Source organism: Haliotis rufescens, unplaced genomic scaffold (genome assembly GCF_023055435.1).
Source record: "Haliotis rufescens isolate VD_foot unplaced genomic scaffold, xgHalRufe1.0.p SCAF_41, whole genome shotgun sequence".
Classification (NCBI taxonomy): domain Eukaryota; kingdom Metazoa; phylum Mollusca; class Gastropoda; order Lepetellida; family Haliotidae; genus Haliotis; species Haliotis rufescens.
In genome coordinates, this window is record NW_025964124.1 from 3,299,187 (window position 1) to 3,323,276 (window position 24,090).

Genomic DNA, 24,090 nt, shown 5'->3' on the forward strand with positions numbered 1-24,090 from the left:
CTCATAAAAATATTTATTCACAATCGTCACAATCGTATTTGCAAAGGTAACAATGTAAAGATGTCACTGTAGGCACACTCCTCCCTTCCAGGGCTGACAGGATTCAGGGGAGGTAACTCCTATCTGACACACCCCTCCCTTCCAGGGCTGACATGATTCAGGGGAGGTAACTCCTATCTGACACACCCCTCCCTTCCAGGGCTGACAGGATTCAGGGGAGGTAACTCCTATCTGACACACCCCTCCCTTCCAGGGCTGACAGGATTCAGGGGAGGTAACTCCTATCTGACACACCCCTCCCTTCCAGGACTGATAGGATCCAGGGGAGGTAACTCCTATCTGACACACCCCTGACCACCAGCACTGACGGGATTCAGGGGAGGTAACTCCTATCTGACACACCCCTCCCTTCCAGGGCTGACAGGATTCAGGGGAGGTAACTCCTATCTGACACACCCCTCCCTTCCAGGGCTGACAGGATCCAGGGGAGGTAACTCCTATCTGACACACCCCTCCCTTCCAGGACTGACAGGATTCAGGGGAGGTAACTCCTATCTGACACACCCCTGATCACCAGCACTGACAGGATTCAGGGGAGGTAACTCCTATCTGACACACCCCTCCCTTCCAGGGCTGACAGGATCCAGGGGAGGTAACTCCTATCTGACACACCCCTCCCTTCCAGGACTGACAGGATTCAGGGGAGGTAACTCCTATCTGACACACCCCTCCCTTCCAGGGCTGACAGGATCCAGGGGAGGTAACTCCTATCTGACAACCAACACTGACGGGATTCAGGGGAGGTAACTCCTATCTGACACACCCCTCCCTTCCAGGGCTGACAGGATCCAGGAGAGGTAACTCCTATCTGACACATCCCTGATCACCAGCACTGACAGGATTCAGGGGAGGTAACTGCTACATTAAAACATGACGTGAAAAGTTCTTAACATCAGGTATAAATTCAATTCATGACCACTATCCATTAACAACAACATCAGTAGCCATGGCAACCAGTCAAATTATAAAACAACCCCAGAACGTGTGGGAAAAGCAACTCCATCTGAACTGGCAGTAACCATGGTAACAACATAACTAATTAAATGTTTCTTAATCTGTTAATTTTCCTTGAACTGTTAGGGACACTGACACATGATAGAACAGTGAAGTCTATGCTATGTGGTCAAGATGTCCCCCACATGTTAATGTGGAGCCTTGTGGAGCCTTGTGGAGCCTTGTGGAGCCCAGGTCTGTGAGAAGTTCTCGTGGACTGGGTCGTCTTCACGAGAGTCACGTCTGTTCCAACATCTGAGCACACACAGCGAGGGCGGAACAGTCTCCCTGTCTCTCCTTACACCTGCAACAGAGAGTGAGTGAGTGAGTGAGTGAGTGAGTGAGTGAGTGAGTGAGCGAGCGAGTTGGGTTTAACCCCGCTTTTAACATTATTCCAGTTATATCGCGGCGTGTGAGCTAAATGTGGGAGGAAAGCGATGCAGGACTTGGACGTTTACCACTACAGTGAAACCAACGGGTATGGTGTTGACAAACCCATAATCATAGGTTTCTGGCGTGCCCAAGGGACGCAACTCTACACAGCGAATCGCGGTGCCTAAGACGACTGGGCCACCCGTGCCCCTGAGAGACTGAGAGAGACAGAGAGAGAAAGAGAGGGGGAAGGAGTGTTCGAGAGGATGGGGAGGGGGGTAGCCAGCATCCTTCATTGTTTAAACCATCAATACTAGTGACTTGATCAGGGCTGGCAAAAAAAGATTGATAATCGAAATTATCGACAAAGGGAAAAAATATTAATGATTATCTATATGAAAATTGTGTAATTTATAACATCTTACACTATTGTCATGAAATAAAGTTTAGATTTCCTAAAAAAAAATTGTTATTGTCAATCATGTCAGCTGCCGAAGATGAAAAGCAAACTGTTTTTGTTCGATCTCAAATGTTCACAAAGTTATCCCTGAATAAATGTGCCACACTCCCCAGTGGAGGGAAATATGTTGGTTTCTTTCGGAATCATTTTGGGGTACTTGCTCAAAGTTACTTCTTCGATATATACTGATAATTGATCGATATTTAGTCAACGATCAATCTCTATGATCTGCATCCATAGCCAGCCCTAGACTTGATACTGAGGCTCAAAAGATTTTGTTGCCATGGTGACTCACCACTTGAGGAGTTGGGTGAGATCGGACTGGGGAAGTCCGCCACTTTTGGCCACCATCTTCACCATTGTTGCCAGTGACCTTTGACATGCAAATCTGGCCTTGTTCTGGTTACCATGGCACCAGACAGGAAGCTTGTCTACCACGTCCCAGGCGGCCCTGACATAGTCCCACAGGGCCTGCCACGCCCTGCACTGCTGGAGTTGTCTCCCCTGACTGATGCAGGCTTGCTGGAAAACAAAACAATGGTCAGATTTGACACCAGGAAACACATTCACTTGTCAGAACTTCCGCTAGCTAGCTAGACTTGGTTGATGTCATTGTATGCCTCATGTGTACATCAATGCTCATGATGTCAATCACTGGATTGTCTGGTCCATACGCAATTATTTACAGACCGCCGTAATATAGCTGGAATATTGCCGAAAGTGGCATTTAACACCAAACAAAAACTATAATCTTTGACTATTAGCCTCAGTGTTGAGACATGGATTCCTTGCCTTTCTGCTGGTCTCGTCTACTCGTCACATACCAGTCTCGTCTACTCGTCACATACCAGTCTCGTCTACTCGTCACATACCAGTCTCATCTAGTCATCACATACCAGTCTCGTCTACTCGTCACTTACCAGTCTCGTCTACTCGTCACATACCAGTCTCGTCTACTCGTCACATACCAGTCTCGTCTACTCGTCACATACCAGTCTCGTCTACTCGTCACATACCAGTCTCGTCTACTCGTCACATACCAGTCTCGTCTACTCGTCACATACCAGTCTCGTCTACTCGTCACTTACCAGTCTCGTCTACTCGTCACATACCAGTCTCGTCTACTCGTCACATACCAGTCTCGTCTACTCGTCACTTACCAGTCTCGTCTACTCGTCACATACCAGTCTCGTCTACTCGTCACATACCAGTCTCGTCTACTCGTCACATACCAGTCTCGTCTACTCGTCACATACCAGTCTCGTCTACTCGTCACATACCAGTCTTGTCTACTAGTCTTCTTGTCACATACCAGTCTTGTGTACTCGTCACATACCAGTCTTGTCTACTCGTCACATACCAGTCTCGTCTACTCGTCACATACCAGTCTCGTCTACTCGTCACATACCAGTCTCGTCTACTCATCACATACCAGTCTCGTCTACTCGTCACATACCAGTCTCGTCTACTCGTCACATACCAGTCTCGTCTACTCGTCACATACCAGTCTCATCTTGTCGTCACATACCAGTCTTGTGTACTCGTCACATACCAGTCTTGTCTACTTGTCACATACCAGTCTCGTCTACTCGTCACATACCAGTCTCGTCTACTCGTCACATACCAGTCTCGTCTACTCGTCACATACCAGTCTCGTCTACTCGTCACATACCAGTCTCGTCTTCTTGTCACATACCAGTCTCGTCTACTCGTCACTTACCAGTCTCGTCTACTCGTCACATACCAGTCTCGTCTACTCGTCACATACCAGTCTCGTCTACTCGTCACATACCAGTCTCGTCTTCTTGTCACATACCAGTCTCGTCTACTCGTCACTTACCAGTCTCGTCTACTCGTCACATACCAGTCTCGTCTACTCGTCACTTACCAGTCTCGTCTTCTTGTCACATACCAGTCTCGTCTACTCGTCACTTACCAGTCTCGTCTACTCGTCTACTCGTCACAAACCTAACATTGACCTAAACTGGTCATGTACCTTGAAGTTGTCGATGTGGGTGCGCGCTCTGTGGTAGCATCCGGCATCCTTCATTAGCCTCGATGTCGGCAGTGACCGCAGAATATTCCGGCAGAAGAACTCCAGATTCCGCACCAGTGGAGACACATCAGGGGTGGGTAATGTGGACCTCACTTCCTGTCAACAAAGGTAGGGGAGACAACTCAGGGGTGGGTAATGTGGACCTCACTTCCTGTCAACAAAGGTAGGGGAGACAACTCAGGGGTGGGTAAGGTAGACCTCACTTCCTGTCAACAAAGGTAGGGGAGACAACTCAGGGGTGGGTAAGGTAGACCTCACTTCCTGTCAACAAAGGTAGGGGAGACAACTCAAGGGTGGGTAATGTGGACCTCACTTCCTGTCAACAAAGGTAGGGGAGACAACTCAGGGGTGGGTAATGTGGACCTCACTTCCTGTCAACAAAGGTAGGGGAGACTACTCAGGGGTGGGTAATGTGGACCTCACTTCCTGTCAACAAAGGTAGGGGAGACAACTCAGGGGTGGGTAAGGTAGACCTCACTTCCTGTCAACAAAGGTAGGGGAGACAACTCAGGGGTGGGTAATGTGGACCTCACTTCCTGTCAACAAAGGTAGGGGAGACAACTCAGGGGTGGGTAATGTGGACCTCACTTCCTGTCAACAAAGGTAGGGGAGACAACTCAGGGGTGGGTAATGTAGACCTCACTTCCTGTCAACAAAGGTAGGGGAGACAACTCAGGGGTGGGTAATGTAGACCTCACTTCCTGTCAACAAAGGTAGGGGTGAGGTGAGGTGAAATGGGGTTTAACCACGGAGGCGGTCTAGTGCACAACAAAGAATATCTTTGCCAATTGCACAACAAAGGTGGATAACTGCCCAAGTGCTCAATAAAGGGGGGTAACTCTGCCAAGTGCTCAATAAAGGTGGATAACTGCCCAAGTGCTCAATAAAGGGGGGTAACTCTGCCAAGTGCTCAACAAAGATGGATAACTGCCCAAGTGCTCAATAAAGGGGGGTAACTCTGCCAATTGCACAACAAAGATGGATAACTGCCCACGTGCTCAATAAAGGGGTGGTACTCTGCCAAGTGCTCAACAAAGGGGGGTAACTCTGCCCAAGTGCATGTCAAAGAACTCTGCCAATAGCACAACAAAGGTGGATAACTCTGCCAATAGCACAACAAAGGTGGATAACTCTGCCAATAGCACAACAAAGGTGGATAACTCTGCCAATAGCACAACAAAGGTGGATAACTCTGCCAATAGCACAACAAAGGGGGATAACTCTGCCAATAGCACAACAAAGGGGGATAACTCTGCCAATAGCACAACAAAGGGGGATAACTCTGCCAATAGCACAACAAAGGGGGATAACTCTGCCAATAGCACAACAAAGGTGGATAACTCTGCCAATAGCACAACAAAGGTGGATAACTCTGCCAATAGCACAACAAAGGTGGATAACTCTGCCAATAGCACAACAAAGGGGGATAACTCTGCCAATAGCACAACAAAGGGGGATAACTCAGTGACTGACCTTCTGCAGGGAATATCTGTTTGCGATGTCCGAGATGACTTGGATCAGCTGTTGGTTACTCAAGGCAGACAACTCTTGTCTGAGGCTGTCCGACATCTCGCGCTGCGCACTCTCCCGTTTCCTCGTCTTCTTGTAGGGCGGGGCTAGAGTCTGCCAACAACAGCAGTCATGAACTGATTGATACACCAGGGGAAGGAGTTCAGTGTTTAAGCTGCTTTGTAGAATGCGCGCCTGTATGGGCCATTCTGTTAACTGACTATAAAAGTCCAGTTTCCACCCTTGCCGAACTAGGCTGGTATTATGGAGTTACATTTTGGCTGGGCTAATGAGTCTATGCATGGTCCAATCAAAATCGCGCACCGAAATCGGAATCCGGTTTGTAAAATGTGCAGATTTCTGTCGTTTGAAGGTTATGCAAAGCATGTGCACCGCCAACTTGCTGTCAACAGATATTTTCCAAGTCTTTTCATGTTTTTAATCAAGGTGCTCACATGATTTGAATCACTTCGCTATGTAAGACCCGTTTTATCATAATATAGATCTTGATTATCAATCAGATTGTTTTGACTTGGCGCCACCATTTTGTTTGAAACAAATGCAAGTGATACGAGAGGTGGAATCTGATTGGTCCATAGGAGAGGCTTAGAAGGAACATAACTCATAATGGTGGCACTACGGTCAAGCCCAGGAATTCCGGACTAGTTCGGCAAGGGTGGAAACTGGACTTTAAAGTCAGTTAACTCCCTTGCCTCGGGAAGATGGCATGGGTTGATTGAACAACAAATGTGTGTAGCCACCATGCTTGCTACTTCACCAAACTAACTGAGTGACCCCGGGGGCAGCGAAACTTTTAGCAGAGCTCCAGATAAGCTTTTGGTGTCGTGGGTATTTTACCCATGTATTTTAAAATCATTGGATATCAGAAATTCTATCTGGGTATTCAAATTTCTGTTACCCACTAGTTTTTACACGTTGGTATTTAAGTTAAATATTTAAAAACACTATTCATCTAGTCCCTGCAAACTGGTGTCGTGTGGGTTCGAGAGCTTTATAGGACTCAAAAATACCACGATACTTCCACAAGAAAGTGTGATGGCAAATGATCATGATGTAACTGTCATCGTGGAGTTAAGCAAGGTTGACGGAATGCCCGTTTATAATTTCAAAATAAGTTGCTGATTTGCTAATCGAATACGCAGGGTTACTTCACAATATGATGATACGCAGAAGTTTTATTTTTGTAGCGTATCTGTAATGTTGGTTGAGTATTAGATACGCTTGGATTTTATTTTACTGCATATTTCTGCATTTCTGATGCGTATTTCACAGATACACAGGTTATCTGGCGCTCTGTTTTAGAACTCCTCGTCCCTAGAATGTCTTCGCCTGCACTCTGGATATTAAATCTTGGCTTTCTTTGCCTTTTCCGTGGCTATTTTATGAGCAAATAAAGATCTTGTTGTACAGAACAACACAAAATAGCCATCACTGCAGTTCTGTCATACCATCAAGATGATCTTTGAGGTACACGACCTCATTCCCCCAAAATATATTCACATCAAAATTACATGATTCACGAGCATTGTACAATTAAATCAATTAACAAACACAGAGAAGGGTGAAAGTTTGACGAGCAACACGGACCATCTGCATAATGTTTCAGCAAGCCTTTTGTAATTTTAACTGGACACGGATCATGGGCAAGCAGTTAGCAAGCAGGGGAGACAACTCTACACCTACCTTTGTGAGCGCTGCCGTGTCGGACAGGGGACACAGGGGAGACAACTCTACACCTACCTTTGTGAGCGCTGCGGTGTCGGACGGGGGACACAGGGGAGACAACTCTACACCTACCTTTGTGAGCACTGCGGTGTCGACCGGGGGACACAGGGGAGACAACTCTACACCTACCTTTGTGAGCGCTGCGGTGTCGGACGGGGGACACAGGGGAGACAACTCTACACCTACCTTTGTGAGCGCTGCGGTGTCGGACGGGGGACACAGGGGAGACAACTCTACACCTACCTTTGTGAGCGCTGCGGTGTCGGACGGGGGACACAGGGGAGACAACTCTACACCTACCTTTGTGAGCGCAGTGGTGTCGGAGGGGGGACTCATCAACAGCCTCTTCCTGATACCCGCGACCCCGGCGTGTCTGAGGGGCGTGTCTCCTGCCTCGGGCGTGGTCATGAGGCGGTCCCTGGGCGGTGAGTCTGTGTGGGGACAGGATTCAGTGATGAATGGAAGGTCTCAGAGTGAGTGAGTGAGTGAGTGAGTGGGTGGATGAGTGGATGAGTGAGTGAGTGAGTGAGTGAGTGAGTGGGTGGATGAGTGAGTGAGTGAGTGAGTGAGTGAGTGAGTGAGTGAGTGAGTGGGTGGATGAGTGGATGAGTGAGTGAGTGAGTGAGTGAGTGAGAGTGAGTGGGTGGGTGGGTTTGCGTGGGTGGGTGCTTGGGTTTGCATGATTGGGTGGGTGGGTGGGAGGCTGAGTGAGTGAGTGTATGGGTGGGTGATTGGGTGATTGGGTGGGTGGTCGGGCGAGTTTGGGTTGGTGGGTGGTTATAGTTCTACGCCGGTTTTAGCAATATTCCAGCAATATCACGGCGGGGGACACCAGAAATGGGCTTCAAACGTTGTACCCATTTGGGGAACGCTATAACCACAAGGCTACCCGACCGCCCCTGTCAGGCCAGGTCATGATAGCCCCAGAGTGTTTCCATGTTAGGATTGGTCCCCAGCAACCTCTGCTGGCGTAAGAGGCGACCAATGGACCGGGTGGTCAGACTTGGTGCATTGTGCCCCATCTTCTCTACGACATGGATCGTTGCTCACAATACTGATCACTGGACTGTCTTAATTAGTGTATTGCATTGTGCCCCATCTTACACTGACGACATGGACCGTTGCTCACAATACTGATCACTGGACTGTCTTAATCAGTGTATTGCATTGTGCCCCATCTTACACTGACGACATGGATCGTTGCTCACAATACTGATCACTGGACTGTCTTAATGAGTGTATTGCATTGTACCCCATCTTCTCTGACGACATGGATCGTTGCTCACAATACTGATCACTGGACTGTCTTAATCAGTGTATTGCATTGTGCCCCATCTTACACTGACGACATGGAGCGTTGCTCACAATACTGATCACTGGACTGTCTTAATGAGTGTATTGCATTGTGCCCCATCTTACACTGACGACATGGATCGTTGCTCACAATACTGATCACTGGACTGTCTTAATGAGTGTATTGCATTGTGTCCCATCTTACACTGACGACATGGATCGTTGCTCACAATACTGATCACTGGACTGTCTTAATGAGTGTATTGCATTGTGCCCCATCTTACACTGACGACATGGATCGTTGCTCACAATACTGATCACTGGACTGTCTTAATGAGTGTATTGCATTGTGCCCCATCTTACACTGACGACATGGATCGTTGCTCACAATACTGATCACTGGACTGTCTTAATGAGTGTATTGCATTGTGCCCCATCTTACACTGACGACATGGATCGTTGCTCACAATACTGATCACTGGACTGTCTTAATGAGTGTATTGCATTGTGCCCCATCTTACACTGACGACATGGATCGTTGCTCACAATACTGATCACTGGACTGTCTTAATGAGTGTATTGCATTGTGCCCCATCTTACACTGACGACATGGATCGTTGCTCACAATACTGATCACTGGACTGTCTTAATGAGTGTATTGCATTGTGCCCCATCTTACACTGACGACATGGATCGTTGCTCACAATACTGATCACTGGACTGTCTTAATGAGTGTATTGCATTGTGCCCCATCTTACACTGACGACATGGATCGTTGCTCACAATACTGATCACTGGATTGTTTCCCCTACTGGTGATTCAGTTGAAAAGTACCCAATGATACAAAGAATTTTGATGCAATCGTCAGAAGAAATTGTATCTGAAATTATTATTTTATCAGGAAAAATATATTCCAATATCGTGTTATCTTAGTTGCAGCTTCCACTACATATATATATATTTTTAAATGATAAGAATCATAAGCTTGGCACTTTGGTACAGATGGTATGCAGGATATTTTTTGGCGTATGGAACAACTTGACCAGTCACCATAGGGATTTCCCACGCTACATGTATTTCGCGAAAAAGTTATGTTGACATTTAACAGTCAAACTGCCTCAAATATGACTTTTAGCAAGTCCTGGTATGGCATTTATGAAACGTGTATCCTTTCTATTGCAACACAAGTTTGTTTCAAGGCGTCAATACCTGGCTGTGGTTGCCGTTAATAACGGTGAGTTGTGTGAGCTACCGATCACTTCGCAAACATTATTATTATTACTGAATGAAATTCTGAATATAATTAATAAAATATATTGCAAACATTAGTCCAGATAAACAAGGAACAGTTTGTTTATAACCAGATATGATAATAATAGGATTAAATTGCATACTTCTGTTCGGATTTGTTGAGGGGTATTTCCAGTGTTACGTGACTGAGATGAAACTAGAGCTTATGCTTTACCGCGCTATAACGGAGTCAGCGCTATATTGAAGCACGCTATAGCGAGGAACCACTGTACCATCTTATAACGTCTTTGATGTGACGGGACCGGGCCTTCAACACTCCCCGATTGTTTACAGGCCATTGTCATACAGCGTGACTATTGCTGTGTGCCGCATTCAACACTCTACCACTGGACCACGGGGCAGTCCCCGATTGTTTACAGGCCATCGTCATACAGCCTGACTATTGCTGTGTGCCGCATTCTACAACAACACACACACCATGAGATGAAGGAGGACGTCGCGACCAGGTCTACAACAACACACACACCATGAGATGTACGAGGACGTCGCGACCAGGTCTACAACAACACACACACCATGAGATGAAGGAGGACGTCGCGACCAGGTCTACAACAACACACACACACCATGAGATGTACGAGGACGTCGCGACCAGGTCTACAACAACACACACACCATGAGATGCACGAGGACGTCGCGACCAGGTCTACAACAACAGGCTCACCATGAGATGAAGGAGGACGTCGCGACCAGGTCTACAACAACACACACACCATGAGATGTACGAGGACGTCTCGATCAGGTCTACAACAACACACACACCATGAGATGTACGAGGACGTCGCGATCAGGTCTACAACAACACACACACCATGAGATGTACGAGGACGTCGCGATCAGGTCTACAACAACACACACACCATGAGATGGAGGAGGACGTCGCGACCAGGTCTACAACAACACACACACCATGAGATGAAGGAGGACGTTGCGACCAGGTCTACAACAACACACACACCATGAGATGAAGGAGGACGTCGCAACCAGGTCTACAACAACACACACACCATGAGATGAAGGAGGACGTCGCGACCAGGTCTACAACAACACACACACCATGAGATGAAGGAGGACGTCGCGACCAGGTCTACAACAACACACACACCATGAGATGTACGAGGACGTCGCGACCAGGTCTACAACACAACACACACCATGAGATGTACGAGGACGTCGCGACCAGTTCTACAACAACACACACACCATGAGATGAAGGAGGACGTCGCAACAAGGTCTACAACAACACACACACCACAAGATGGAGGAGGACGTCGCGACCAGGTCTACAACAACACACACACCATGAGATGTACGAGGACGTCGCGACCAGGTCTACAACAACACACACACCATGAGATGAAGGAGGACGTCGCGACCAGGTCTACAACAACACACACACCATGAGATGGAGGAGGACGTCGCGACCAGGTCTACAACAACACACACACCATGAGATGTACGAGGACGTCGCGACCAGGTCTACAACAACAAACACACCATGAGATGTACGAGGACGTCGCGACCAGGTCTACAACAACACACACACCATGAGACGAAGGAGGACGTCGCGACCAGGTCTACAACAACACACACACCATGAGACGTATGAGGACGTCGCGACCAGGTCTACAACAACACACACACCATGAGATGTACGAGGACGTCGCGACCAGGTCTACAACAACAGGCTCACCATGAGATGAAGGAGGACGTCGCAACCAGGTCTACAACAACACACACACCATGAGATGAAGGAGGACGTCGCAACCAGGTCTACAACAACACACACACCATGAGATGAAGGAGGACGTCGCGACCAGGTCTACAACAACACACACACCATGAGACGTATGAGGACGTCGCGACCAGGTCTACAACAACACACACACCATGAGATGTCCGAAGACGTCGCGACCAGGTCTACAACAACACACACACCATGAGATGAAGGAGGACGTCGCAACCAGGTCTACAACAACACACACACCACAAGATGGAGGAGGACGTCGCGACCAGGTCTACAACAACACACACACCATGAGATGTACGAGGACGTCCCGACCAGGTCTACAACAACACACACACCATGAGATGTACGAGGACGTCGCGACCAGGTCTACAACAACAAACACACCATGAGATGTACGTGGACGTCGCGACCAGGTCTACAACAACACACACACCATGAGATGGAGGAGGACGTCGCGACCAGGTCTACAACAACACACACACCATGAGATGTACAAGGACGTCGCGACCAGGTCTACAACAACACACACACCATGAGATGTACGAGGACGTCGCGACCAGGTCTACAACAACACACACACCATAAGATGGAGGAGGACGTCGCGACCAGGTCTACAACAACACACACACCATAAGATGGAGGAGGACGTCGCGACCAGGTCTACAACAACACACACACCATGAGATGGAGGAGGACGTCGCGACCAGGTCTACAACAACACACACACCATGAGATGTACGAGGACGTCGCGACCAGGTCTACAACACAACACACACCATGAGATGTACGAGGACGTCGCAACCAGGTCTACAACAACACACACACCATGAGATGAAGGAGGACGTCGCGACCAGGTCTACAACAACACACACACCATGAGATGAAGGAGGACGTCGCGGCCAGGTCTACAACAACACACACACCATGAGATGAAGGAGGACGTCGCGACCAGGTCTACAACAACAAACACACCATGAGATGAAGGAGGACGTCGCGACCAGGTCTACAACAACACACACACCATGAGATGAAGGAGGACGTCGCGACCAGGTCTACAACAACACACACACCATGAGATGCATGAGGACGTCTCGACCAGGTCTACAACAACACACACACCATGAGATGAAGGAGGACGTCGCGACCAGGTCTACAACAACACACACACCATGAGATGTACGAGGACGTCGCGACCAGGTCTACAACAACACACACACCATGAGATGTACGAGGACGTCGCGACCAGGTCTACAACAACACACACACCATGAGATGAAGGAGGACGTCGCGACCAGGTCTACAACAACACACACACCATGAGATGTACGAGGACGTCTCGATCAGGTCTACAACAACACACACACCATGAGATGTACGAGGACGTCGCGATCAGGTCTACAACAACACACACACCATGAGATGTACGAGGACGTCGCGATCAGGTCTACAACAACACACACACCATGAGATGTACGAGGACGTCGCGACCAGGACTACAACAACACACACACCATGAGATGGAGGAGGACGTCGCGACCAGGTCTACAACAACACACACACTATGAGATGTACGAGGACGTCGCGACCAGGTCTACAACACCACACACACCATGAGATGTACGAGGACGTCATGACCAGGTCTACAACAACACACACACCATGAGATGCACGAGGACGTCTCGACCAGGTCTACAACAACACACACACCATGAGATGAAGGAGGACGTCGCGACCAGGTCTACAACAACACACACACCATGAGATGTACGAGGACGTCGCGACCAGGTCTACAACAACACACACACCATGAGATGTACGAGGACGTCGCGACCAGGTCTACAACAACACACACACCATGAGATGAAGGAGGACGTCGCGACCAAGTCTACAACAACACACACACCATGAGATGTACGAGGACGTCGCGACCAGGTCTACAACAACACACACACCATGAGATGTACGAGGACGTCGCGACCAGGTCTACAACAACACACACACCATGAGATGAAGGAGGACGTCGCGACCAGGTCTACAACAACACACACACCATGAGATGAAGGAGGACGTCGCGACCAGGTCTACAACAACACACACACCATGAGATGAAGGAGGACGTCGCGACCAGGTCTACAACAACACACACACCATGAGATGTACGAGGACGTCGCGACCAGGTCTACAACAACACACACACCATGAGATGAAGGAGGACGTCGCGACCAGGACTACAACAACACACACACCATGAGATGAAGGAGGACGTCGCGACCAGGTCTACAACAACACACACACCATGAGATGAAGGAGGACGTCGCGACCAGGTCTACAACAACACACACACCATGAGATGAAGGAGGACGTCGCGACCAGGTCTACAACAACACACACACCATGAGATGAAGGAGGACGTCGCGACCAGGTCTACAACAACACACACACCATGAGACGTATGAGGACGTCGCGACCAGGTCTACAACACCACACACACCATGAGATGAAGGAGGACGTCGCGACCAGGTCTACAACAACACACACACCATGAGATGTACGAGGACGTCGCGACCAGGTCTACAACAACACACACACCATGAGATGTACGAGGACGTCGCGACCAGGTTTACAACACAACACACACCATGAGATGAAGGAGGACGTCGCAACCAGGTCTACAACAACACACACACTATGAGATGTACGAGGACTTCGCGACCAGGTCTACAACACCACACACACCATGAGATGTACGAGGATGTCGCGACCAGGTCTACAACAACACACACACCATGAGATGAAGGAGGACATCGCGACCAGGTCTACAACAACACACACACCATGAGATGTACGAGGACGTCGCGACCAGGTCTACAACAACACACACACCATGAGATGAAGGAGGACGTCGCAACAAGGTCTACAACAACAAACACACCATGAGATGAAGGAGGACGTCGCGACGAGGTCTACAACAACACACACACCATGAGATGAAGGAGGACGTCGCGACCAGGTCTACAACAACACACACACCATGAGATGCATGAGGACGTCTCGACCAGGTCTACAACAACACACACACCATGAGATGAAGGAGGACGTCGCGACCAGGTCTACAACAACACACACACCATGAGATGTACGAGGACGTCACGACCAGGTCTACAACAACACACACACCATGAGATGAAGGAGGACGTCGCGACCAGGTCTACAACAACACACACACCATGAGATGTACGAGGACGTCACGACCAGGTCTACAACAACACACACACAATGAGATGTACGAGGACGTCGCGACCAGGTCTACAACAACACACACACCATGAGATGTACGAGGACGTCGCGATCAGGTCTACAACAACACACACACCATGAGATGTACGAGGACGTCGCGACCAGGACTACAACAACACACACACCATGAGATGGAGGAGGACGTCGCGACCAGGTCTACAACAACACACACACTATGAGATGTACGAGGACGTCGCGACCAGGTCTACAACACCACACACACCATGAGATGTACGAGGACGTCATGACCAGGTCTACAACAACACACACACCATGAGATGCACGAGGACGTCTCGACCAGGTCTACAACAACACACACACCATGAGATGAAGGAGGACGTCGCGACCAGGTCTACAACAACACACACACCATGAGATGTACGAGGACGTCGCGACCAGGTCTACAACAACACACACACCATGAGATGTACGAGGACGTCGCGACCAGGTCTACAACAACACACACACCATGAGATGAAGGAGGACGTCGCGACCAAGTCTACAACAACACACACACCATGAGATGTACGAGGACGTCGCGACCAGGTCTACAACAACACACACACCATGAGATGTACGAGGACGTCGCGACCAGGTCTACAACAACACACACACCATGAGATGAAGGAGGACGTCGCGACCAGGTCTACAACAACACACACACCATGAGATGAAGGAGGACGTCGCGACCAGGTCTACAACAACACACACACCATGAGATGAAGGAGGACGTCGCGACCAGGTCTACAACAACACACACACCATGAGATGTACGAGGACGTCGCGACCAGGTCTACAACAACACACACACCATGAGATGAAGGAGGACGTCGCGACCAGGACTACAACAACACACACACCATGAGATGAAGGAGGACGTCGCGACCAGGTCTACAACAACACACACACCATGAGATGAAGGAGGACGTCGCGACCAGGTCTACAACAACACACACACCATGAGATGAAGGAGGACGTCGCGACCAGGTCTACAACAACACACACACCATGAGATGAAGGAGGACGTCGCGACCAGGTCTACAACAACACACACACCATGAGACGTATGAGGACGTCGCGACCAGGTCTACAACACCACACACACCATGAGATGAAGGAGGACGTCGCGACCAGGTCTACAACAACACACACACCATGAGATGTACGAGGACGTCGCGACCAGGTCTACAACAACACACACACCATGAGATGTACGAGGACGTCGCGACCAGGTTTACAACACAACACACACCATGAGATGAAGGAGGACGTCGCAACCAGGTCTACAACAACACACACACTATGAGATGTACGAGGACTTCGCGACCAGGTCTACAACACCACACACACCATGAGATGTACGAGGATGTCGCGACCAGGTCTACAACAACACACACACCATGAGATGAAGGAGGACATCGCGACCAGGTCTACAACAACACACACACCATGAGATGTACGAGGACGTCGCGACCAGGTCTACAACAACACACACACCATGAGATGAAGGAGGACGTCGCGACCAGGTCTACAACAACAAACACACCATGAGATGAAGGAGGACGTCGCGACGAGGTCTACAACAACACACACACCATGAGATGAAGGAGGACGTCGCGACCAGGTCTACAACAACACACACACCATGAGATGCATGAGGACGTCTCGACCAGGTCTACAACAACACACACACCATGAGATGAAGGAGGACGTCGCGACCAGGTCTACAACAACACACACACCATGAGATGTACGAGGACGTCACGACCAGGTCTACAACAACACACACACCATGAGATGAAGGAGGACGTCGCGACCAGGTCTACAACAACACACACACCATGAGATGTACGAGGACGTCACGACCAGGTCTACAACAACACACACACAATGAGATGTACGAGGACGTCGCGACCAGGTCTACAACAACACACACACCATGAGATGAAGGAGGACGTCGCGACCAGGTCTACAACAACACACACACCATGAGATGTACGAGGACGTCGCGACCAGGTCTACAACAACACACACACCATGAGATGAAGGAGGACGTCGCGACCAGGTCTACAACAACACACACACCATGAGATGCATGAGGACGTCTCGACCAGGTCTACAACAACACACACACCATGAGATGTACGAGGACGTCACGACCAGGTCTACAACAACACACACACCATGAGATGTACGAGGACGTCACGACCAGGTCTACAACAACACACACACCATGAGATGTACGAGGACGTCACGACCAGGTCTACAAAAACACACACACCATGAGATGTACGAGGACGTCGCGATCAGGTCTACAACAACACACACACCATGAGATGTACGAGGACGTCGCGATCAGGTCTACAACAACACACACTCCATGAGATGTACGAGGACGTCGCGACCAGGACTACAACAACACACACATCATGAGATGGAGGAGGACGTCGCGACCAGTTCTACAACAACACACACACCATGAGATGTAGGAGGACGTCGCGACCAGGTCTACAACACCACACACACCATGAGATGTACGAGGACGTCGCGACCAGGTCTACAACAACACACACACCATGAGATGCACGAGGACGTCTCGACCAGGTCTACAACAACACACACACCATGAGATGAAGGAGGACGTCGCGACCAGGTCTACAACAACACACACACCATGAGACGTACGAGGACGTCGCGACCAGGTCTACAACAACACACACACCATGAGACACACGAGGACGTCGCGACCAGGTCTACAACAACAGGCTCACCATGAGATGAAGGAGGACGTCGCGACCAGGTCTACAACAACACACACACCATGAGATGCACGAGGACGTCGCGACCAGGTCTACAACAACACACACACCGTGAGATGAAGGAGGACGTCGCGACCAGGTCTACAACAACACACACACCATGAGATGTACGAGGACGTCGCGACCAGGTCTACAACAACACACACACCATGAGATGAAGGAGGACGTCGCGACCAGGTCTACAACAACAAACACACCATGAGATGAAGGAGGACGTCGCGACCAGGTCTACAACAACACACACACCATGAGATGAAGGAGGACGTCGCGACCAGGTCTACAACAACACACACACCATGAGATGTACGAGGACGTCGCGACCAGGTCTACAACAACACACACACCATGAGATGAAGGAGGACGTCGCGACCAGGTCTACAACAACACACACACCATGAGATGTACGAGGACGTCACGACCAGGTCTACAACAACACACACACCATGAGATGTACGAGGACGTCGCGACCAGGTCTACAACAACACACACACCATGAGATGAAGGAGGACGTCGCGACCAGGTCTACAACAACACGCACATCATGAGATGGAGGAGGACGTCGCGACCAGGTCTACAACAACACACACACTATGAGATGTACGAGGACTTCGCGACCAGGTCTACAACACCACACACACCATGAGATGTACGAGGATGTCGCGACCAGGTCTACAACAACACACACACCATGAGATGCACGAGGACGTCTCGACCAGGTCTACAACAACACACACACCATGAGATGAAGGAGGACGTCGCGACCAGGTCTACAACAACACACACACCATGAGATGTACGAGGACGTCGCGACCAGGTCTACAACAACACACACACCATGAGATGTACGAGGACGTCGCGTCCAGGTCTACAACAACAAACACACCATGAGATGTACGAGGACGTCGCGACCAGGTCTACAACAACACACACACCATGAGACGAAGGAGGACGTCGCGACCAGGTCTACAACAACACACACACCATGAGACGTATGAGGATGTCGCGACCAGGTCTACAACAACACACACACCATGAGATGAAGGAGGACGTCGCAACCAGGTCTACAACAACACACACACCATGAGATGAAGGAGGACGTCGCAACCAGGTCTACAACAACACACACACCATGAGATGAAGGAGGACGTCGCGACCAGGTCTACAACAACACACACACCATGAGATGAAGGAGGACGTTGCGACCAGGTCTACAACAACACACACACCATGAGATGAAGGAGGACGTCGCGACCAGGTCTACAACAACACACACACCATGAGATGTACGAGGACGTCGCGACCAGGTCTACAACAACACACACACCATGAGATGTACGAGGACGTCGCGACCAGGTTTACAACACAACACATACCATGAGATGAAGGAGGACGTCGCAACCAGGTCTATAACAACACACACACCATGAGGTGGAGGAGGACGTCGCGACCAGGTCTACAACAACACACACACCATGAGATGAAGGAGGACGTCGCGACCAGGTCTACAACAACACACACATCATGAGATGGAGGAGGACGTCGCGACCAGGTCTACAACAACACACACACCATGAGATGTACGAGGACGTCGCGACCAGGTCTACAACAACACACACACCATGAGACACACGAGGACGTCGCGACCAGGTCTACAACAACAGGCTCACCATGAGATGAAGGAGGACGTCGCGACCAGGTCTACAACAACACACACACCATGAGATGCACGAGGACGTCGCGACCAGGTCTACAACAACACACACACCATGAGATGAAGGAGGACGTCGCGACCAGGTCTACAACAACACACACACCATGAGATGTACGAGGACGTCGCGACCAGGTCTACAACAACACACACACCATGAGATGAAGGAGGACGTCGCGACCAGGTCTACAACAACACACACACCATGAGATGTACGAGGACGTCGCGACCAGGTCTACAACAACGCACACACCATGAGATGTACGAGGACGTCGCGACCAGGTCTACAACAACACACACACCATGAGATGTACGAGGACGTCCCGACCAGGTCTACAACAACACACACACCATGAGATGAAGGAGGACGTCGCGACCAGGTCTACAACAACACACACACCATGAGATGTACGAGGACGTCGCGACCAGGTCTACAACAACACACACACCATGAGATGAAGGAGGACGTCACGACCAGGTCTACAACAACACACACACCATGAGATGTACGAGGACGTCGCGACCAGGTCTACAACAACACACACACCATGAGATGAAGGAGGACGTCGCGACCAGGTCTACAACAACGCACACACCATGAGATGTACGAGGACGTCGCGACCAGGTCTACAACAACACACACACCATGAGATGAAGGAGGACGTCGCGACCAGGTCTACAACAACACACACACCATGAGATGTACGAGGACGTCGCGACCAGGTCTACAACAACACACACACCATGAGATGAAGGAGGACGTCGCGACCATGTCTACAACAACACACACACCATGAGACGTACGAGGACGTCGTGACCAGGTCTACAACAACACACACACCATGAGATGTACGAGGACGTCGCGACCAGGTCTACAACAACACACACACCATGAGACGTATGAGGATGTCGCGACCAGGTCTACAACAACACACACACCATGAGATGAAGGAGGACGTCGCAACCAGGTCTACAACAACACACACACCATGAGATGAAGGAGGACGTCGCAACCAGGTCTACAACAACACACACACCATGAGATGTACGAGGACGTCGCGACCAGGTCTACAACAACACACACACCATGAGATGAAGGAGGACGTTGCGACCAGGTCTACAACAACACACACACCATGAGATGAAGGAGGACGTCGCGACCAGGTCTACAACAACACACACACCATGAGATGTACGAGGACGTCGCGACCAGGTCTACAACAACACACACACCATGAGATGTACGAGGACGTCGCGACCAGGTTTACAACACAACACACACCATGAGATGAAGGAGGACGTCGCAACCAGGTCTATAACAACACACACACCATGAGGTGGAGGAGGACGTCGCGACCAGGTCTACAACAACACACACACCATGAGATGAAGGAGGACGTCGCGACCAGGTCTACAACAACACACACACCATGAGATGAAGGAGGACGTCGCGACCAGGTCTACAACAACACACACACCATGAGATGTACGAGGACGTCGCGACCAGGTCTACAACAACACACACACCATGAGACACACGAGGACGTCGCGACCAGGTCTACAACAACAGGCTCACCATGAGATGAAGGAGGACGTCGCGACCAGGTCTACAACAACACACACACCATGAGATGCACGAGGACGTCGCGACCAGGTCTACAACAACACACACACCATGAGATGAAGGAGGACGTCGCGACCAGGTCTACAACAACACACACACCATGAGATGTACGAGGACGTCGCGACCAGGTCTACAACAACACACACACCATGAGATGAAGGAGGACGTCGCGACCAGGTCTACAACAACACACACACCATGAGATGTACGAGGACGTCGCGACCAGGTCTACAACAACGCACACACCATGAGATGTACGAGGACGTCGCGACCAGGTCTACAACAACACACACACCATAAGATGTACGAGGACGTCGCGACCAGGTCTACAACAACACACACACCATGAGATGAAGGAGGACGTCGCGACCAGGTCTACAACAACACACACACCATGAGATGTACGAGGACGTCGCGACCAGGTCTACAACAACACACACACCATGAGATGAAGGAGGACGTCGCGACCAGGTCTACAACAACACACACACCATGAGATGTACGAGGACGTCGCGACCAGGTCTACAACAACACACACACCATGAGATGAAGGAGGACGTCGCGACCAGGTCTACAACAACACACACACCATGAGATGTACGAGGACGTCGCGACCAGGTCTACAACAATGCACACACCATGAGATGTACGAGGACGTCGCGACCAGGTCTACAACAACACACACACCATGAGATGTACGAGGACGTCGCGACCAGGTCTACAACAACACACACACCATGAGATGAAAGAGGACGTCGCGACCAGGTCTACAACAACACACACACCATGAGATGTACGAGGACGTCGCGACCAGGTCTACAACAACACACACACCATGAGATGAAGGAGGACGTCGCGACCATGTCTACAACAACACACACACCATGAGACGTACGAGGACGTCGTGACCAGGTCTACAACAACACACACACCATGAGACACACGAGGACATCACACCGTGAGACCATGTCTACCTACCGAATGACTGGAAGTCCGTACAGAACACAGTAGCAGGGGACTTGGACGGCTGTTTGGTCGGACTGCGGCGACGACTACGCTGTTGTATGACCATCTCGTCTGGCGACGTCACAGGCGTTGGAGGTAGCCAGGTGTTCAACAAGTCCATCACTGAAACATGGTCAACATCCGGGACTGACAACGAGTGAGTGAGTGAGTGAGTGAGTGAGTGAGTGAGTGAGTGAGTGAGTGAGTGAGTGAGTGAGTGAGTGAGTGAGTGAGTGAGTGAGTGAGTGAGTGAGTGAGTAACAGTGTCCCAGTATCTCAGGTCGGCCAATGCCTCTGGTGACACATGGACTGTCACCAGTATCAGGTAAGAAAAACGTACAACTTTGTGTATAACAACTTCTGGTTTATGTCATACAGCAATGTTTCAATGTGGATTCTTACACCGTTATTATTCATAAAGTTGTAATTTTTTAAACTTATTTGCGGGGGCATGGGTGGCCCAGTAGTCTAAGGCGCCGCGATTCGATGTGCAGAGTTGTGTCCGTTTGGCACGCCAGAAACCTATCATTGTGGGTTTGAATCCAGGTTCATGTTTCTAGGTTTGTCAGCACCATACCCGTGCTCATGGGTTTCACCGAAGTGGTAAATGTCTGAGACCTGCATCACTTTGGGCTTTCCTCCCACATTAAGCTGACACGCCGTGATATAACTGGAATACTGTTAAAAGCGGCGTTAAAACACAACTCACTCACTCACTCATAGGTATAAGCCGAGCTGATATCAAGGACATATCCTCCAATAACAAGTATACTGGCATAGAAAGCACCCACAACACTGTTACACAATTCTAGATCTCTTTGGAACATGAAGCGATAAATTCCATCACACAACGTGTACACAACTAAAAAGAAAATAATAATAAAAAGTTGCAGAGCTACAGATAAGTTGCGTATTTGTGTAAAATACCCCCTAAAACTATTCAAAACCAAATTACTTTCAATTAACTTGCGTACAGAAACACATGCAATTGTTTGAAAACAGCACATGTAAATACCCAATGAAGTTTTTTGAGCATGCATACAACAGAGTTAATTTCCGAAACACAATTATGAGCTTATTTACTTTCCTAGTCAAGCCTATATATTTAGAACAGTTATATACATCTAAAACATTTTTTAAATTTTTTAAAATCTCAAAATGCTTAAAATCGACTCATTTTGGGAAAACCCCAATAGTGTGATGAATAAATGTAATAGATCTAACCCAAAGTAAAATAGAAAGCGTCGAGTAAAAATTCAATTGCTCAAAAAGTCATCGTCTGGAGCTTTGTTGTGGAAACATTAGCTAAAAAAATACACTTGAATATTGTGTTGGTCATGCTGATACAGAAACAAGGTCAGTCAGTGACTGAGTGTGGTCAGCTGGCACTGTAGATAGATCTAGTTGAGTTACAAAGCGAATGTCTTCTCTCTTTCTTTTAAATATTAAATAATATTTATTTGTTTTGAATAAAGTTGAAACTGAAGAAAATATACCCCCCCCCCCCCCCCCCCACCAGAAAAAAGAAAAGAAATATAATAATTATAAATATATAAATTTTAAAAAATACAACGTCCTCCGGACTCATCTGGGGCGTATGGCTTCAACTTTGTCACGCCACATTTCGATGTCTCCCATTTGCTGTACACATTTACTATTCCCCGTGTCCTACTTACCGTGTGCAAGGGCTGGGTTGACGTAATCCTGTCCGCGGACAGGAATATTTCGGAGCGGATATCTGCTGTTCATGTTGGTGTGATCGACGGACTCGCGTCACCATTCACGCGGACCCAACGAGGCGGAACGAGCGATCACACCGGCACCCCACTCCTCAAGCTTACAGAAACTTTTTAACTTCCCAAAAAGTCAGCTGAGACATAAAATTCAACTAAGGAACATAACTTGTAAAACTACACGCTGGAATATAACCCAGTGCGACCGCAATAAATGAGTCTCGGAAATTGTTTACAACTTCGCCATTTCGCGGACTTTTCTTTCATTTGATGCTGCCGCTTTGTCTCTCGCGATTTTGATTGGATACTGAGCAGGTTTCGCGGAATAAGGGAAGTAACTCGAATTATAATTCC

At 49.3% G+C, this 24,090-nt stretch overlaps 2 protein-coding genes across 3 annotated transcripts; both read right to left on the reverse strand.

Annotated features, from left to right (window-relative positions):
• Positions 1-1,261, reverse strand: LOC125372523 (fibropellin-1-like). Of its 2 annotated transcripts, XM_048382846.1 has the most exons (3): positions 815-1,261; positions 718-771; positions 1-555 (listed from the first exon to the last, which is right to left on the reverse strand). In XM_048382846.1, the coding sequence occupies exons 1-3, from the start codon at positions 875-877 to the stop codon at positions 64-66; spliced, it is 609 nt and encodes a 202-aa protein (XP_048238803.1). In that variant the 5' UTR covers positions 878-1,261; the 3' UTR covers positions 1-63. The 2 variants fall into 2 exon arrangements, with proteins under 2 accessions (XP_048238803.1, XP_048238804.1); XM_048382847.1 differs by lacking the exon at positions 718-771 and having other exon boundaries at positions 815-1,258.
• On the reverse strand, positions 1-24,016 carry LOC125372522. The gene is made up of 7 exons (XM_048382845.1): positions 23,680-24,016; positions 21,977-22,126; positions 7,497-7,627; positions 5,415-5,564; positions 3,882-4,037; positions 2,181-2,407; positions 1-1,357 (listed from the first exon to the last, which is right to left on the reverse strand). The coding sequence occupies exons 1-7, from the start codon at positions 23,750-23,752 to the stop codon at positions 1,291-1,293; spliced, it is 954 nt and encodes a 317-aa protein (XP_048238802.1). The 5' UTR covers positions 23,753-24,016; the 3' UTR covers positions 1-1,290.
• Between the last annotated feature and the right edge of the window lie 74 nt (positions 24,017-24,090).

Bases quoted from the DNA above. Each gene is read 5' to 3' on its own strand.
- LOC125372522 (XM_048382845.1), bottom strand. From the start codon at position 23,752: ATGAACAGCAGATATCCGCTCCGAAATATTCCTGTCCGCGGACAGGAT. The intron at 5,565-7,496 runs GTAGGTGTAGAG...TGTTGTTGGCAG, and splicing joins ACACCACTGCGCTCACAAAG to ACTCTAGCCCCGCCCTACAA. The intron at 4,038-5,414 runs GTCAGTCACTGA...CTTTGTTGACAG, and splicing joins ACAGATATTCCCTGCAGAAG to GAAGTGAGGTCCACATTACC.
- LOC125372523 (XM_048382846.1), bottom strand. From the start codon at position 877: ATGTGTCAGATAGGAGTTACCTCTCCTGGATCCTGTCAGCCCTGGAAG. The intron at 772-814 runs ATAGGAGTTACC...GTTGGTTGTCAG, and splicing joins GGAAGGGAGGGGTGTGTCAG to ATAGGAGTTACCTCCCCTGG. The intron at 556-717 runs ATAGGAGTTACC...GGGGTGTGTCAG, and splicing joins GGAAGGGAGGGGTGTGTCAG to ATAGGAGTTACCTCCCCTGA.